The 18,134-nt window shown below is 60.3% G+C and overlaps 1 protein-coding gene across 5 annotated transcripts in view; it reads right to left on the minus strand.

Moving 5' to 3' along the window:
• SLC38A10 (solute carrier family 38 member 10) overlaps positions 1 to 18,134 on the minus strand; it is a 45,478-nt gene that overhangs the window by 1,607 nt on the left and 25,737 nt on the right. For 4 of the 5 annotated variants that reach the window (XM_047831691.1, XM_047831693.1, XM_047831690.1 and 1 more), the window contains 5 exons: positions 10,513 to 10,669; positions 5,096 to 5,263; positions 4,289 to 4,747; positions 3,525 to 3,653; positions 75 to 236 (listed from right to left, as the gene is read on the minus strand). In XM_047831691.1, coding sequence (XP_047687647.1) covers positions 75 to 236; positions 3,525 to 3,653; positions 4,289 to 4,747; positions 5,096 to 5,263; positions 10,513 to 10,669 — 1,075 coding nt within the window. The remainder of the gene's footprint in view (positions 1 to 74; positions 237 to 3,524; positions 3,654 to 4,288; positions 4,748 to 5,095; positions 5,264 to 10,512; positions 10,670 to 18,134) is intronic. The other variant, XM_047831692.1, reaches the window with a different exon arrangement.

The raw sequence follows: 18,134 nt of genomic DNA on the forward strand, positions 1-18,134 counted from the left end.
ACGGGGACGCCGGGAGACACTGCCGGCCTCCCGCGTCCAGGGACCACCCCCTTCCCGATCCGGCCCCGACTTGCCCTCCTCGCCGTCCTGCCTCTGCTGGTGGATCTCCTTGTGCTGCTCCTCGATCACCGCCAGCAGCTTCTCCTGCTGGTCCAGCAGCCGCTTCTGCTGCACCTGCTGCTCCTTGATCACCTGCAGCAGGACGGCGTGGTCCAGCATCTCCGCCCGGCCAGCTTCTGTTGGGAGAACGCGCGGTGAGAGCCGGCCCCGCTGCACGGGGGCTGTGCCGGCCGGAGGGGAGTGCGAGACGTGCGGCCACACCACCGGGTCGCCTGCGGGGACACGCCCCAGCACACCCTGCACCGGTGCCGGTGCCGGCTCATGCGGGCCTGTGGTCTAGCCACGCCCGGCGGGGTCCCAGCTGCTTTGATTGTCACTTGCTGGGAATAAAGGCTGAGAAAAGCCCCAGAGAAGGTTCTGGGCCACGATGGCAGTGATGGTGGCCTTCTGGGCTGGGTGATTTAAACTGCAGACTGTTCTACAGAAACAATACCAATTCTCTAAGAAAGCGTCCGCCAAGTTGAGAACTTCAGAAACAAACAGAATTTGGGGCTCCTGGGGGGCTCAGTCAGTTAAGCGTCCGACGTCAGCTCGGGTCATGATCTCACGGTTTGTGGGTTCAAACCCTGCATCGGGCTCTGTGCTGACAGCTCAGGGCCTGGAGCCTGCTTCAGACTCTGTGTCTCCCTCTCTCCCTGCCCCTCCCCCGCTTGTGCGCTGTGTCTGTCTCTCAAAAATAAAGATTTAAAAAAAAAAAAAAAAAAAAAGGCAAACAATTGCCTTCCTTTCCAGCAGGGACCAGACCTGCGACCTGATGGACCAGAGGCCGGCTGCTGGCGCACAGGGGTCCCGACGCTGCCCCTGCCTGCCGCTCTGGAGACGGGCTGCAGGCCGGCCCTAGAGGAGCGCCAGGCTGGAAAGGGAGGAGGCCAGAGCAGCAGGTGCGTGTGAGAGGGCCCGCCGTGCTCTCTTTGTGCCACCAACGCAGAACAAGGGCCCAGGAAGAGGCCTGGAGTCCGAGCGCCCGGCAGCCACCGGCGGGCACACGGGAGCTCACGTCCGCTACAAATGCTTTGGCGCTGGGTCAGCTTTTCGCAGCGAGCAGCCACAGCTTATGCGACTTCTACAACACGCGTGTCTCTACAGAGGAGGCCGTGGAAGATGACGTGAGCGGTCAGAGCCGGTCGGGGGGAAAGTTCGGAACGAAGAAAAACGTTCCGTGGGCGGTCATGCAAACATCCCGACCAGGCCCCACAGCCGGGCACACGCAGAAGTGCTGGCCCGTCCTCCCCAATGGTGACCTGTGACGTGCTACAATAGCACGGGGTTGGCCTCCTCCCAGGGGCCGCAGTGGCCTTCCCCCAGAGGCCAATGAGGAGTATGCTGAGCCAGACCCTCAGGGAGGACAGGAGGACCAGGTGACACAGAAGGCAGGGCCAGGCAGAGGACAGGGCCCCTCAGCAGCCCCCGCTCCCCAGGCGCCCATCCAGACACCCTAAGGTCATGAAGACGCCCGCCCGAGCCACATTCCATAGACCGACGCGGGGCTCCACACGCCCCGTTTGCCTGAAGGAAGTACTCCGCGCCATCTCCACAGGGCTCTAGACCAGCCACCTGAGCCGTGGGCCTCGCTGTCACCCTGGGTACCTGTGGCTCATGGCCACATCATGGTCAACGGTACAAGGACAGCCCCACATGCTGCCCAAACCGCCCGTCCGCAGTGCTGGAGGAGGCAGGCCCCATCCTTCGCGGCCCCTCGGGGGACCGGACGGATGCTGGAAGAGGAGTGAGGTGACACCATGTCATGTCCAGCCAGAAGCAACACACAGGGCAGATGTGAACCGGAGTGGTGGCAGGCCGTGCCCACAGGCAGAGCCCGGCCCCCGGGACCACAGGGACTGGCCTCACAGATGCAACGTAACAGACATGCAGACAGAGTCACACGGGGCCATGCACGCGGCAGGAGTTACACGTGGGCCCCGTCCTCAGGGGACGCCGGAAGCAAATGGCACTTACAGACAGCACCCACTGCCCTCCAGGGCCGGGCCGTTTGTGAAAAGCCGTGACTTGGGGCACCAGGGGGACCCCAGCTAAGGGGCTGGGGCCAAGCCCGGGGGACAGGCTATGTGTGTGGCCCCCCGGGTCTGGCTGTTACGGGCAGCCTGCCCGTGGCATCTCTGTTCCTGCAGCTTTACACCCTCCGCAAGCAGGCTTTCTATCGGGACGCGCTCCTCTGGATTCATACCTGCTACTATCTTTTTGATTTCAGCTGTTCATCCCATTGAGAGGCGTACGGAAGAAAGGCAGAATAGGAAACTGTGAAAATTCTCTTTTCAGAAAGAAAAAAAAAATCAAAAGAATCAAACAGGTTTAGGCAAAAGAATCAAACAGGTTTAGGCAATAGATTATAAGGACCGGAATCAATAAACACAGGGAGACTAAAAGCAAAGACAAAGCAACACGTGTGAAATTCCGAAAGCACCCCCCGAACTCCAGTGCCTCTTGGTTCGGGCGTCTGGCTGTTCAGAGGTTCAGCAGACATTCCCAGGCTCAGTGCTTAGAGCTGGCTGACCCCACGAGACCCGCTGGGAAGCAGCTGGGGCGGGGCGGGGGGGGGGGGGGGGGAGGCGAGGCATGTGTACCAGGAGCTGCCCCCAGTGCTGCTCCAGCGAGATCCCCGCGCAGACCCCGGGAGCACAGGGAGAAACGTCCTCGCAGGGCTCACGGGGGCCACGCCTCAGACAAAGTCGGTAAGGCCAGGGCTGGGTTCTCACCGGGTGAGCACATGCACAGAGGGCCCCTGGTCACCAGGAGATTACGAGCCGGGAAGGCTGCCCCCAGCCACGCTACAGAGGCAGTGTCCAACGGGGAGGGGCCGCTAGGAGGGGGTCACCCCCAAAGAGGCTCGAAGGTCGAAAGGGAGATGAACCGCTGGAGGAAAGCACGACAGACTCTTGTTTCGGGACAGGTGCCAGTCTTCACTGCGGGTGGCACAGATCTCCCCCCGAGCTAAGGGCAACAACAGCCCCCTGCCCAACTGGGTCACGGGGAAGACACATCCTGAACACGAGCAGCGTCTGGGCGCTCGAACTCGCCTATGCCTGGCGGCGCGCGTCACTACAGGCGCGTAGCTGCTTTCAAGGAGCTAAAAATGGGAACGGAGGACCGTGTGACAGGGCGACAGATGTTCTCTTACGGGGAGAAAGAGACGTAAAAACCGTGCCTAGGGAGGGGCCCGAGAGAAAGCTGCTGGTGGGGAGGGGGTGGTTCGAGTCTCTCCTCAGGGGGACACCAGGAAGTACCGAGGTGGGGGATGGGCTGGGGACGCCTCGAAAGGACCCCCCCAGGAGGACAGGCACCCGCGGCGGCTGCGGCTCCTTCTCCGTCATCGCCGTGGGTCCGGGAGGGAGGGGCAGACGTCGCGGGGCCCCAGGGAGGATGCGGCAAGAAAGCGAAGGCCTTACCCTCCAGTTTGCTGCCAGCGTGGCCTCCGCCCTGGCCCGCGCCCTGGCCCTCCGCGTTCCTCTGTTCTCGCAGCTCTGCCTGCGGCCCAGGCTCGGGGGCCAGCTTCACCGGGAGGGGAACCTTCCCACCTGCACACACGAAGATTCTGGAGGTTTGCAAGAGTTCAGAGGGAAGCGGCAGGCGGGTGGGGAGGGGGTGGGGGCAGAGGGCGGCAGAGGAGGGACAAGGAGGGGATCTGCTTCCGGAATCCCCCCCACGCGGCCCCCCTGCCAGCAGGCTCATACCCAACCTGACGATCACCGGGGAAGTCGTAAAAACATATTTAACAGGCTCACGGGCTCGTGGCAGCGAGCCAGCGTTAACCACCTTCACCAATTAACATGCGAGAACCGTCCCAACCAGCACTCAGACGGCACGGAACAACGTGGTACCTGTCAAGCGCTCCCCGCCCGTCCCCCGTGTGTGCCCCCACACACAGGCACGGCGCGGCACCTGACATTTAGTGGTCCGGCAGACAACTGTGTGACAGATACCACGGTAGCTGTCAAGCCACCAGACTCCCAGGTTCCCCAACAGCTGCTGAAGGGGCCACTACGCTCACTTACTGACATGCCGGTCTCGGGAGCCGAGCAAGAGAGTAGGGACCAGTGATGACAATCAGTCCCCACGGCCCCGCCCCAGCCCCCTCCCCCCCAGCGGGGCCCACGGCACGGGAGCCTCTCGAGGGAGAGGAGTGTGCCGAGACAAGCCCGCTGACACCCACCGGGCTGACTCTTCTCCGCCAGCTCGCCCGCCGCCCCTGCAGCCCGGCCTGGCAGCGGGATCCCGCCTGCTCGCTCCCCTGCGCCCGCCGCCGCCGGGGCGTCCTGCCCCTCGGGGAGCACGGCCTGGGGCCCCGGACGCAGACCCCTGTCTCCTGGCCCCCGGTCCTCCTTCACAGGCTCGACGGCTGGCTGGCCATTTTCTTCTGGAACCTTCTGGGGCTCTCTGGGGAGACCACCTGCTGCCTCCACGCCCTGGTCCTGTCTGGGTCTCTCTCTTTCTGCATCTGGCAGAGGTGGTGCCATCTGAGCCTTGCCGCCCACAGCCTTTTCATCCAGGTGCTTGGACGGACGCTCCTTCTCCTCTGCTTCTTCTTGGTCCTCCCCCTCGTCCACCACCACCTTGTCATGAGGGACGGGGGGCTCGTGGCGGTGGGCCTCGCCCATCGGGAGCACAGCGCCTGGAAGGAAATGGGTGTGTCGAGGAGCAGGCGGGGGAGGGTGGTCTCCACCCTGGGGGTGGGGGTGGGGGTGGGGGTGGGGGTTGGGGTGGGGGTGGGGGTGGGGGTGGGGGTGAGGGTGGGGGGTGAGCTCTAGTGCCTGACGGTGGCACACGGGCTGGCAAGCGCCACCTTTTACGGATCGGACTTTTGTCCAAGCGCTCATATCCCTCCTGGAAAACTACAAAAGGGGCCCGGCTGCTGTGGCCAGGGGAGGAACGGCCACTTGGATCAAAGAAGGAAGGAGGCCGAAAGGACCAGAAGGGAGGCAGGCCCCCCCCACCCCCGCCCTGCCGGCGCGCACCCCACCTTGGCCGGGGCGGTCCAGCTGCACCTCCTCCTGTTTGTTCTTGGCATCCTCCCTCTGGGGCACGTTCACAGGGCCCTTAATCTGGGCCTGCTCCGTCTCCTCTTTGTTATTCGGCAGCTTCGGCTTGTCTCGGCCGTCCTCGGCCACGTCCACCAGCGGGTTCTGGCCTGTAAGCACGGCGCAGCTAATTGAGCAGGGTTTCCACACGGCCACACCGCCAATCGGCACGGGAACCGGGCGGTTTTCCCTAGATTGTAAGTAATCACATTTCCTGGCCGAATGGCAGAGCCTCAGCAGTTATCTTTCTCCTGCTTCCTCGTTAGCAGCTAAGTAGCACAGAAAGCCGTCATTTTCCCCGTGTATTCGTAACAAAAATGGGTCAAGATGCAATTTACACCTAACTGGGTGCAGAAGAGCAACACTCCACGTAACGCTGGCCGTCACCACCAGATGGCAGCACGAGCCCGCGCTTCACCGGCATCGGCCCAGGGTCCCCCTTTCTCCGGAACCGCCACCCTGCCCTAACTCAAGCCCTTGCTGCAGGCCAGCACGGAAACGGGAGACGCTTAGGGAGGCCGATGTGCCATCTGTCAACGTCGTACTGCAGACGGTGAAAATTAGCGTCCAAGGAAGACGAGGGCAAGCAGCAGAGCCTGGGAAGCAGCACCCCGGCCGGGCCTGAGTGCCGCGGCCTGTCCCCACACAGCCGTCCTGAGCCACAGCCCACCTGCACAGCAACCGTGGGGCCCACACGCCGGGGCCAAAACGGAGCCTCTTAGGAAATGGTCTCCACTGAAAACGTTAGGCAAATGTGGCAGAAACTAAACACCCTGGGAAAAGAAACTTCAAAAAAACCCCAAAAACCCGCCATGTCACCCTCTGCTTCCCAACTCGTCCTCTGCGGGCAGCAGTGCCGCTGGCCTGAGCAGGGTTGGGGGGAGGCGAGGCGGGGAGGCTGGGGTCACAGCAATCCTGCTCACACGGGGCCCGGCCTCTCCCCAAGGAAATTACCCAGGCCGACCCAATGTGCCAGCCAGGGGAGGCACGCTCACACGACAACTTGGGATAGCGCCCTCACCAAACTGGGGCCCTGCCAGGTGGCGGGGGCGAGCCGGCAGGAAGCAGACTCCGAACTCTACAGTTTAACCAAGTGGCTGATAACAGTAAGCTTGTGAAGTCGCCTGGGCAGGTGAAAATGTTCTGGTCGCCGGCACACAATTAACCCCTTCCCGGGGCCCCATGCTCCAACAGGAACCGCCAATAAATCAAGGTGTCTGACCAGTGGATTACAGAGCTAAGAGAAAAGGCCAGGAGAGGAAGGAAAAACACAGGAAAGCACAGAAAACCGCCGTGCTAGCACGGGACCGAGCAGCCTGTGCGTGGTCCTGTCTCAGCAGGGAACGAGGTGAGTCCGCCACGAGAGCAGGGAGGGCCTGGCGTGGTCTGGGCCGAGGGGAGCCCTGTGTGGGCACCCCCCCCCCCCCAGCTGCTGGCCTGACCCCTGGCATCACTGTCCACAGCAACAACCAGTCCTTCCTCACCTAGAACGGGGCTCTTCGTAGGGCACAGCTTGCCAGCCACGCCTCCTGGCGCAGCAAACAAACCCTCGGAATCAGTGACTGAAAAGCAGCCCGTGCTCACCAGTCTGCTGGGGCCGCACACACAGGAAATGGCCCAGTGAGCAGAGAGGCACCTTGGCTTCTCCAGCGGCCCTGTCACTCAGCCTCAGGGTCGTGGCTCCCGGTTACCAGCGACCACTGATGACCCAGGAAAATCCCGTGTCTGTGCCTCATGCTGCCCGGGGCGGGGGCGAGCTGGTTCTCAGGGGCCTTGTGCCACACTTAGAACTGCGCCGCCTGGTGGCAGGGACCTGCGCACCCTCCTGACTGTGCTGCGGGCTGGGAGCGCCCCAAGACAGGCCGACAGACGGTTACTTGTCAGACTTCCCTTTCCAGCGTCCAGCATAGGCATCGAGTCCGTGATTCTGGCTCAGTGAGCTGGACGCCAGGAGCTCCCGGAACTGTGCCCTGGGCTCTGTGTTTGGAATCGGGGATGCAGTCTGGGGGGGGCCCAGCCCCCAGAGCAGCCCTGCCCCCTGCCCCCAGGAAGTCTGCACTTGAGGACCAGGGACTGGGGGTGCCTCCTTGTTGGCTCTCCCCTCCAGAACCCCGTTCTGAGTTGGGGTACACGCTGCTGATCACCGGCATCACAGGCCTCTCTCCGGGCACTCAGTGGTCAGGATGGAAGGCAATCACCTCAGACCATCAAGCACCAAAGTAACTGGACCTTTCCAATCACGCCCGAGTCCACAGACACGGGGTCCCTGTCAACTGGAGGGGAACCCTGATTCAGGACACGCACAGGGCCCCAGGACCACGTACTCATAAAGCAAGAGCAGCTGCCTGACGGTGCTTGAGGAAGCCGGGCCCCGCTTTTAGGGAACTTTCTGGTGACCGGTTTCCAGCGCTCCTTGGAAACACCTGCCTGGACGTTGCTGTGAGCGGCTTAGCAAGTGCTTCTGTCTGAACCGCACTGTCCTGGACTTGACCGCGTCGCGATGACGGCCTTCTCCCGCCTTCCCAAGGGTGCAAGAACCACCATGGGCCCGGTTCTCCCGGGAGAGCAGCTGGAGGGGGGACTCTGAGGGCAGGTCCAGGTCGCTCAGGGCCGCACACCGGGGGCAGTGCCCTCCCTGCCCCACGGGTCCCCCCTGAACCCGGCACAGCGGGGCTGGCGGAGTTATGTCACTGCACATGCCGTGTCCCACTGCGGGCAGAAACCATGGGGGCAGCACAGCGGCCGGGACCCGGGAGAGCCGAGGTGGGGCCCCGCTGCCCTTGCTGAGAGAAGGCGGACGCGTGTGGAGCCACGTCCCCCTCACACGCACTGGCATCTGTCACAGAGTGCACGCGCTTTTACGCCTGTGTGCAGGGGTGAGTCCTCGGGCGACAGGGTGTGGGGCGAGGGGGCCCAGTGGCGAGCTGCCACTCGGGCCGGCGGTCATCACCCTCTGCTGCCTGAGTCCACAGGCACGGCCACCGTGTGGCCCACGCTCGGGCCCACCACCCACAGGGCCCGTCCTGGCCCTTCTTGCTCCTCCCCCACAGAGCAGAAGCCAGCCGTGCCCCCGCAGGGCGCTGGCGGGGACAGTGTGGGCCATGGGGGCTCTGACACATGCACAGTGGGGATGCTGGGCGGGGAGGGAACGCTGGGAGGGGAAAGAGGAGAGGGGACGTGCGCATTCAGAGGAGGGAGCCAAACAAGTTACAGAACCCGACCTGCCCAGCCAGACCCTCTAGGGTGCCATCAGATAGAGGAGATAAATGGCCTAATTAGCCTTTTTAACAGATAATTGCCTCACGGGAATCAGCAACCTCGTTCCTCCACACTTGCTGTTTGCCACACCTGCGCGTCCGGGGCTCTGCTCCCCAGGGGTGCCCGGCCATGGGTGCCGGTTACGTGCGTCCCCAGCAGGGCAGGACCGCCATCATCTGTCCCGGGGCCCACTTGGGGCTCTAAGGAAAGCCAGCACCATTCTGGCCTCTCCAACATCAAAGAGACCAATAAAACCCCACTCCGGCTGACGGGCAGAAGTCCGACAGGGTGTGCACACGGACGGGGCAGGCCCCGCGGTCCCAGCTCTGCTTCAACGAGGCAACCCATCAATTACGGGGGAGGCCGGGGCGAGAAAAACGGAGAACGCGCTAAAAACAAACGGCATGTGGTTCCAAGGGGGGCCATGTGTTTCGTTACAGCCTCGTGGAAGAAATGGAAACCAGATGTGCCCTCGGCGGGCTCCAGGTGAGCCAAGGGCCCACAGCCCGCCTCCATGACAGGACGCAGCTGCTGACACAGGCCGTGGACTATGGCGGCCACGGGGACAGGCAGCCGGGTGCTGACGGATGCTGGAAAACCCACAGCCGGCTGAGATGGGGACACTGGTGCCCGAGTCCAGTTCTGCCAGGATCATCCCAAAGCACACAAGATGCCTGGCGGTGAGAGACCCGGCGGGCTGTCGGCGTGGCAGGTGCAGGCCACCCACTTCCCTCTTCAAGTGGACTTTCTCCATCCAAACTGCCCAACCCATGCAACTCAGGGTGGGATGCTCAGGCAGCTTCCGACCACCCTGATTTGTTTCCCTGGCAAACGCTGCCATTCTCAGGGTCCTCTCCGCAGGGATCCCAGAAGGGGAATCTTTCCGCCGGCCCTCACCACCCCAAGAAGGCAGAAGAGAGCAGAGCCGGCTCCTCTGAGCCGCAGGACGGACTGTTCACTCCCGTAGGGGAGTCTGTGGGCTGCACTGACGCAGCCAGGGGCTCTCAAGGCCAGAGACAGACACGGCGACACATCCAAGGGCCGTGTGCCTTCAACTGCTGGCAATTCTCTCGCCAGCCCTTTGGGACCTTCTCTTTCATCAGTCACGGTAGGTGGGGAGACCGGGGCTCCCACCTAGGGCAGGCACTCCTTAGCTATCGGCGTCAACAGACACCTGAAACCCACGAGCAAACAGCCTCCCCTAGGGGGCCTCCTCCCGAGGGGTAAGCCTGGCAGGCAGCCTGGCGAATCTCAATCCAAGTGGGGGTCTCTTTGCAGGGGAGGGGAGTCAGACACGCACAGGCGCACTGCTAGCGCGGATGCATACAACTGTCGTCAGAGCAGGAGCCCCCAGAGTGAACGCTACCACAGAAGCACAGCCCGCCGGTGCCCAAGCCTGACGCCCCGCAGGGCCACCGCTGGGGGTGAGGGCCCAGCACGGAGGAGGTCCTCTCTGCACGCCTCCCAGCTTTGCCTGGAAGGACCACAGGCTCAAAGAAACCTCTTCTCTTCCAACCGACTCCGGACACAATGGACCCCCTTCTGTACCCTGGAAAGTCATGCTCAGAAACCACCCTGCACCCCACGGGCACGGCCACAGGTGGGGTGACAGAGCCACAGCCCAGCGGGCCTTCCGAGGCCGGCCCGCGGATGTAGCAGGCCGCGTGGGTCATCACCCATCGACGTCGGGGCGGAGGCGGGAGTGCCGAGAGCAATGCAGAACATCAAACAAAGCCAAGGGCGTTGCTGACTTTGTCCAGGCAAAACCTGGCTCGAACCCTACAAACTCACAACAGAGCAAGCAAATGTGGTCACACCCACTCATCCGCTTACCTGTGGGCGCACCGAATGGTGGGCAAGGAGATCTCAACCCTGCTGTCTGCTGCCCACCATCTGCCATCTGTCCCCTGGCAAGCAGGAGGCCGTACCCTGCCCTGGAGGCCCCCTGCCCCACTTATCACCCCAACAGGACAGGGGCAGGTGAGACAACTGGAAAGCGCCTTCTGCACACCACGACCCTGAGGTGATGCCGCCAGGGTGCCCCAAGGAGGCTGCGGGGCCGTGTGCGCCCCTGGGAGCCGCGCACCTGGGAGCTGCCTACCTGGGAGCCGGGCTGCCTCTGCCTTTATGATGCCCTCGGCCTCTTCCAGCCGGCCGGCCGGGGCTTCCTCGGCCAAGTCCACAGGGGCCTCCTCGCTCACGGACAGGGTAGTGTGTGTGCTGACCACCAGGATGCCCAGGCCAACCCAGAGCACCACCTGGACGAGACAAAGACCCAAGAGCAAAAGGGGTCAGGCAGTTCCTGCGGCCCTGCCCTGCGCAGGGGAGGAGGGGGCGAGTGGGCACAGCACACAGCAAGAGGGGCTGGGGAGCACAGGGCACACGGACCATGGTCCCGCCAGCCTGCCGGCCACTCACGCCGGCCGCTGGGAGACAGTGGCTCCTAACTGGTGAACGTGACCGAATTGTCAGCGAAACCGGCTTGAGCCATGTTGGCGGTGGGGGGAGGGCGGGCTGGGGGCCGCGTGAGGGCAGCTTGAGGGCGGCCTGCAGACAGCCGACCCCCAAGCCGGACCCGTGCACCTGTGGCTGCAGAGGTCAGGCCCCGTCACCGACTTGAAGGGGGCCCCTGCGCCTCCCACCCTTCACCCAACGACCTTGCAGAGGGCCCAGGCCCCTGGGGGCCTGGCTCTGCACAGCCCGGGTGCGATCGTCCGCCTCCAGCGTCACCCACTGAGCTGGACGAGCCCAGGGCTGCTGGCACAGACGGAGAGAAAGCCATGGAGGCGGCGGCTCTGCGACCTCTTCAGAGGAGGGTGCCATCGGGGCCGCCCAGGGAGCGGTGCTGGAGGCGCTGCTGACCGCCGGGGGGGCCTCGTCCCCGACCCCGTCCCTCCCGTGAAGGAGCCGCGGCTCATCACAGACGCTGCCCTCAGTAATTCAGTACGACAAACCCCACATTATATAAGGCCGTCTCCTCCTGCAGCTATTTTAAGACGCGCACACATCGGACCAACGCTGCGTTATTTGTGCCGCCACAGCAGTGGATGCTGCTATTTCTGCCCTGCCTGCGCCCGGCCCACCAGGCTCTCCCCCGGGGAGCAGGAACTCTGGTCCTGCAGAGTCCGCAGGGGAGGAGCCCGCGGGGCGACCTGCCCCAGGAGCCAGGGAGAGCCTGCCACTCACCTGCACGCACTCTGAGCCAGAACTCAATACCTTTTTCTGAAGGGCACGTCCGTCGACTCTAAAATGTATCCGTTCAGAATAACCAGTGAGCCTTTCTGGGTCCAACACAGCTGGAGAAGGGGCAGTCCCAGGAGGAAAGGCCCCCACTCACAAGGCTGGGCGAGAGCGATGGGAGAGCCTCCAGGACAGGTCCACCTCTAGCCCCGCCGCTCCAGACACCCTCTGGTTCGGCGCTCACACAGGCCAAGTGCAGGCCATGCTTCCGAGGTCGGCTGTGGCTCGGGGGGGGCCTATGGATTCCCAGAGCCCCCCAGAAGCGACCCCCCACCCACCTGCCACAGTCAGGTGCAGTGGGGCTATCCGAGGTACGTGTAAGACCTGGGAGGCAGGAGAAGCCATCTGCAGACTGGGGCCAAGAGGGCCTGACCGTGACCTCCCCCCGCCCCCCCCCCCTCAAGTATGCTCATACCCTGCTTGAGTATGCTCAGCTTTAGCACACGACATCTTTCCGGGAAGGTAAGATTCGTGGAGCAGAGATGGTGTCCAGAGATGACCAAAGTCATTTCCCCCGTGACTCTGAAGGACTTACTGTAACACTCTGCTTTCTAGGCTTAAAAGAAAAATACCCCACACAAGATAAAAAACATGGGCGCCTGGGTGGCTCAGTCGATTAAGTTTCCCACTTCGGCTCAGGTCATGATCTCACAATTCGGCTCGTGAGTTCAGGCCTCCCGTCGGGCTCTGTGCCGACAGCTCGGAGCCTGGAGCCTGCTTCGGATTCTAGGTCTCCGTCTCTCTTCCCTTCCCCCAATCGCACTCTCTCTCTCTCAAAAATAAATAAGCAGTAAAAAACTTTTTTTGGGGGGGGCGCCTGGGTGGCTCAGTAAGTTGAGCATCCAGCTCTCGGTTTCGGCTCAGGTCACGATCTCATGGTTTCGTGAGTTCGAGCCCCACGTCGGGCTCTGCGCTGATGGTGCAGAGCCTGCTTGGGATTCTCTCTCTCCCTCTCTCTCCCTCCCTCCCCTGCTCACTCTGTCTCTCTCAAAATGAATAAATAAAAAAACTTAAAAAAACTTAAAAAAAATTTTTTTATTGAAAAAGATAAAAACCAAAAACATAAAAATAAAAATAAAAATAAAGATAAAATAAAATAAAAAAAAACGTCAACTCCACCAGTACTGGGAGACAGCCGAGCTTCCCAAAGAAGACTGACAGGTGACAACTTAAGGTTGCTTTATAAAGGAGGGCCTGCATGGGACCAAGAGGTTCCAGAGAACAAGCTCAGCTCCACTGGGTCCCAAGCAGACGCCTGCCCCGGCCACCGGCCTGGACGTCCCAAGTCCCCCCCCTCGTAGGACATGGCCCAAAGCTCCACCCACGCTCCCCACCCAGTGGCAGTCCCTGCGCCTCCTTCACCGAGACCCCGCCCGTGTCCTGACACATCTGGTTTGCACGCCAGCCCCGGGCCCTGCGGGGCACTCGCCAGCCGACTGCTGTCCCCAGCGTGAGCAGCCGCGGGACCGACCAGAGGCTCTGTGAGGAGCCACACGTCTCAGCTCTCTACCCTCACCTTTCCTCTGGAGAAACACCACAGACCCACAGAAGCCCCGGGGCAGGGAAGTCAGAGCCGCTCCCGCTTCGGGGAAGCCGCGAGATTAATGGCACACGGGTGCCAGTGAGGACACTGGGGACCCACACCGGACACCAGGCAAGTTTTGGTCCACAGGGTGATGGCTCACATGGTGACCAGACCGCCATCTGCGAGCAGGAACGTTGGAGGCAAGAGTCGGCCGGAGCCAAGGAAGGAGCAGGAACACGGCCACACGACGGTGCCGGGTGCCCCAGGTGGGCCGGGCACTGGGAAAGGGCACAGGTGCCGCCCAAGTCCCCCGAGGCAGCCATGACAAGTACGTGCTGACCACAGGCCCACGAGCACAGCCTGGAACTCTACGAGGCCCAGGGCTCCCGGGGCCTTTGGAGGCTGGATACGGAATGTGCAAACAGGAATGATGGCGGGTGCTCTAAAGTCCCGGATAAGGGGCCCTGCTCCTGGAGGAAGGAGCCGAGCTCTGTGCCATCCGGGCCAGGAGCAGAGAGACAGGGAGCAGCGGTGTAGGGGTGCACGGCCTAAGATGGGAGTAGGGAGTTCCAGTCCCTGGAGCTCAGCCTCAGCCTCAGCCCGGAAGCCCCAAGCCCAGCCCCTTCCGGGTCTAGCCCTGTGTGCGTCCAACAGGATAAGGCTCACAAGTGTGCCCAGTGGGCCAGCCTTCTGACTTCACAGTCCCCCTGCCGGACCACCAGGAGGAGGCAGACACAATACATTCTGAGGGCTTGGGGCGCCTGGGTGGCTCAGTTGGTTAAGCGTCTGACTTCAGCTCAGGTCTGATCTCACTGTTTGTGAGTTCGAGCCCTGCATCCGGCTCTGTGCTGATGGCTCAGAGACTGGAGCCTGCTTTGGATTCTGTGCCTCCCTCTCTCTCTGCCCCTCCCCCACTTGCACTCTGTCTCTCCCTTTCAAAAATAAACAAACATTAAAGAAAAATTAAAAAAAAAAAAAAAAGACATTCTGAGGGCTTGGCCCAGGCTGGGCAACACCAGGGGCTTGGCCTGGGGGCCACACGTGACATGATGTCCCGGAGCACCCCGCAAGCCGTGACCTGTAACCTCCAGATCTGCTGAGGTCCTGGACTCAGAGAGAAAGGCACCCAGGGGCACAGAAAAGGTTCCCTTTCGCTTCGCACATGGAAGCCTATGTGAACAACACACAGGCTCAAATTGTGCACCTCAACAACGAACACACACCTGGAGACGGGCTCGGGCCAGCCTGCAGCCACACACCCTGGTTCTGGTCTCCAGGTCAGCACGGCCAGTGTCTGATGGGCACTCCGGCCCCAGCCCACAGATCCCAGCCGGAGGGTCTCCAGTGTCGGGCTCCGGTCGAGGTCAGCAGGCAACGTGGGGTGACTCACTGGAATCCAAGACTCGGTGTGCATTGACTCACTCATGCCCTTCCAGGAGCACAGAGCCAACCTTCCGGCCCTGCCTGGGTCAGCTGCTTGCCCGCTGGGCGCCCGGAGAACGGCTGCACCGGTGAGCTGCACAGGCCGTGCCCTGGGCGCCCGCAGAACCTCTGCTCTCTTCCGGGGGCCCCTCCCATGGCTCCTGAGCCCCCTGCTGGCTTCCAGGACGCAGCGCGCCAATTCCAGAACCCTCCACCTAGGTCAGGACCGGAGAGACAGTCTAATGTAGTCTCTGACTCTCAAGATAAAGAATGAATGCACTATGGCAGATAATGTTCCTTTTCGATTCACTAAGGGCTCATGGTGTTTGCACAGTCCTTGCTCCTCCTTCCAGAATGTTTCTCAGGACACTCCTTCTTTTGGGACTTTCTGCAGCCCCGCCCCGACACACCCATCACCCACGAACCCCCAGTCCAGCTCCTGTCCAGGCCGGTGTCCAGGGACAAGCACTGTTGTGTCAAGGAGCACTCAGGTGGGCTGGGGAGAGTGGACCCTGGGCCTGATGCCCAGTCTGTGCCTTTGACAGGAGCAGCACCTGGAGCTCCTGGGACAGAAAGGAGGCGGGAGCCAAGCAGGTGCCCCCAGGGCCCCAGGTCTATGCGCACCGACCTCCAGCCACATTTCCAAGTGTGTCCCTTGGGAGATGTTTTCCTCAACATGTGAAAGCTACATGTTCAGAAATAAAACGCAAACAAAAGGCAGCAGCAGGTGAAAGGTAGGCCACGGTCAGATGGTCCACTCCAGAACTGACTTGTGATACAACTCACCAGGGCACTAAGTCAGAGGGAGAAACTTAACCACCTTCTCCACAAACGGTTAATACAATTCAATGTGCTCTCTAGATTTAAAAAACCATACCCTCCCCTACTTGCTGGCTCTCTCTCTCTCTCAAAAATAAATAAACATTAAAAAAAAATTTATCATGATCTCACAGTTCGTGGGTTCAAGCAGCACATCAGACTCTGTGCTGACAGCCCAGAGCCTGGAGCCTGCTTGGGATTCTGTCTCCCTCTCTCTGTGCCCCTCCCCTACTTGCTCTCTTTCTCTCTCAAAAATAACTAAATATATAGATGTTACAAAAATTTAAAAAACACAGTAAAGCAGGCACAGAGAGGGGCTTCTCTGCCACGATTCGTGTGTGTTTATGTAGGTGTATGTGCAGAGGTGTGTGAATGTATGGAATTCTCCATGCACGAAGCCACAGCCAGCACCAGGCTCATGGGTTAAAGACCAGGAGCTGTCCCGGCTGAGTGAGGAGGCCGCTCCCACTGCCACTCCTCCCACTGCCAGCCCCTCCCACTGCCAGCACCACGGCCAGAGCAGCAGGACACGCACAGGAGGAAAGAGAAGTCGTAACCCCTGGAAAGGAGGAGGTGAGATTATCAGAGACCCTGCACGGTGGGTAAAGAGCTGACATGTGAAGGAGACAGGCCCCTACACACAAGCAGGGAGAAGAGCTTTTGCAAAAAAGGAGATCCCGGTGGCGCAGACGCACGGGACAGCCTGGGAGAGGCGGACAGGACACCACACCCTAGGACGCCCAGGAAGGCTGCTCCCTACACACTGCAGATCAGCTAGAGCGGAAAGATGGCACTTTCCAAATTAACCTACAGTTTCAGTGAATTCCAACTCGACCAAAAACCAAAAAGCTGGATTTAGTTTTGTTGAGAGTCAGATCGGCTAATTCGAACATTCATATGGAAAATGCACAGGCGAGCACATCCAGAAATGTCATTAATAAGAGTGAGGACAAGAGATCAGAATTAAAACGTTTCCAGGGCAGGGTGCCTAGCTGGCTCAGTCAGGAGGCCAGGGGGGTGGGCATGTGACTCTTGATCTCAGGGTGGTTGAGTTCAAGCCCCACACTGGGTGTAGGATTACTAAAAATAAATACGCCTTAAAAAAAATAGTTGGATCCAAATTTTAAAAAAAGTCTCCAGGGGCACCTGGGTGGCGCAGTCGGTTAAGCGTCCGACTTCAGCCAGGTCACGATCTCGCAGTCCGTGAGTTCGAGCCCCGCGTCAGGCTCTGGGCTGATGGCTCAGAGCCTGGAGCCTGTTTCCGATTCTGTGTCTCCCTCTCTCTCTGTCCCTCCCCTGTTCATGCTCTGTCTCTCTCTGTCCCAAAAATAAATAAACGTTGAAAAAAAAAATTAAAAAAAAATAATAATAATAAATAAAAAAAGTCTCCAGAACGATGCGTCACAGTGCAGGGGCCCCTGCGCTACCACGGGCCATGGCAGCAAGCAGCGTGGACGGCTGCACGACAGGGCAGGCCAGAGGTACTTTTTTTTTGTTTTTTTAAATTTTTTAATGTTTATTTATTTTTGAGAGATAGAGAGAGAGAGTGTGCGCGCACATGAGAGGCGGAAGGGCAGAAAGAGAAGGAGACACAGAATCCGAAGCAGGCTCCAGGCTCTGAGCTGTCAGCACAGAGCCCGACGTGGGGCTCGAACTCACAGACCATGAAATCATGACCTGAGCCGAAGTGGGAGGCTTAACTGACTGAGCCACGCAGGCACCCCCACCAGCGGTACCTTTGAATGCAAGTCCCACGTGAGGCCCATGCACACGCAAGCATCTACATACGTGGGAGCAGTAACATGGCACGTCGGGGACAGAGCAGCAGCTAATGAGTCGGCTTTGCTTCTTACCCCAAAATAAGACACAGATGATCAAAGATTCAAAGGGGAAAAAAATTAAGTCATGACAGTACTAGAACCGAGGAAAAGAATTTTTAAAAATCATACTGAGAGGTGGGCCTTTCTAACAATGACTTTTTTCCCTTATAAGAGTCTGAGGGACTAAAACTCTGGGACTTGATGAAGGAAAAAACGTGTGCAATCTGGCAGTCATGGGCTAGTTAATTCCCAGAACTCACTAAAATCACCGAGTTGAAGATAGCGGCAGACAACCTGGGCCACTGAGACTGCCCGTGAGGATGGAGGCCAGCACAGAGGCCCCGGCTCCTCCCGACCCGTGGCACTGAGCACCAGGCAAGAGAGCAGCAGCCTGGAGCTGGCACAACATGCAAGGCGGGTACCAGGGGCTAGGGGTGTGGGCGCTCCAGCATCCAGAACTCAAGCGCCACCATCCTTGGAGAAGGGCACCCACACCCCGTGTGCAGTTCTCCCCAAGGCACATGCCAGCTACCAGCTACGCAGAGAGGCGCAAGGAGCACCTGCCAAGAAAATCAAAGCTAAGCAGAGAATTTAGCAGTGTGAGGGCAAAGGCGTTGAACTGAGACCCTGGAAGGGCTGTGCCCTAGGAGTGAGGCAAACCACAAGCAGACTCACCTCAACTGAATACAGGCCTCCTGCCCATCCTCTGTCTGCTGGAAGGCAGCATCTTTCAGAATCTCTACCAGTTCTCAAACAAAAACTACCAAGCACACCAGAAGACAGGACCAAGTGACAGAAAACCAAGAGGCTGCAAAGGATCAATATAAATAACACTGACAACTTAAAACAGTAACGGTATCTTGTGATGTTTAAAATATATATGTAATTAAAATACAC

The sequence above is a fragment of the Prionailurus viverrinus genome, chromosome E1, assembly GCF_022837055.1.
Source record: "Prionailurus viverrinus isolate Anna chromosome E1, UM_Priviv_1.0, whole genome shotgun sequence".
NCBI lineage: Eukaryota > Metazoa > Chordata > Mammalia > Carnivora > Felidae > Prionailurus > Prionailurus viverrinus.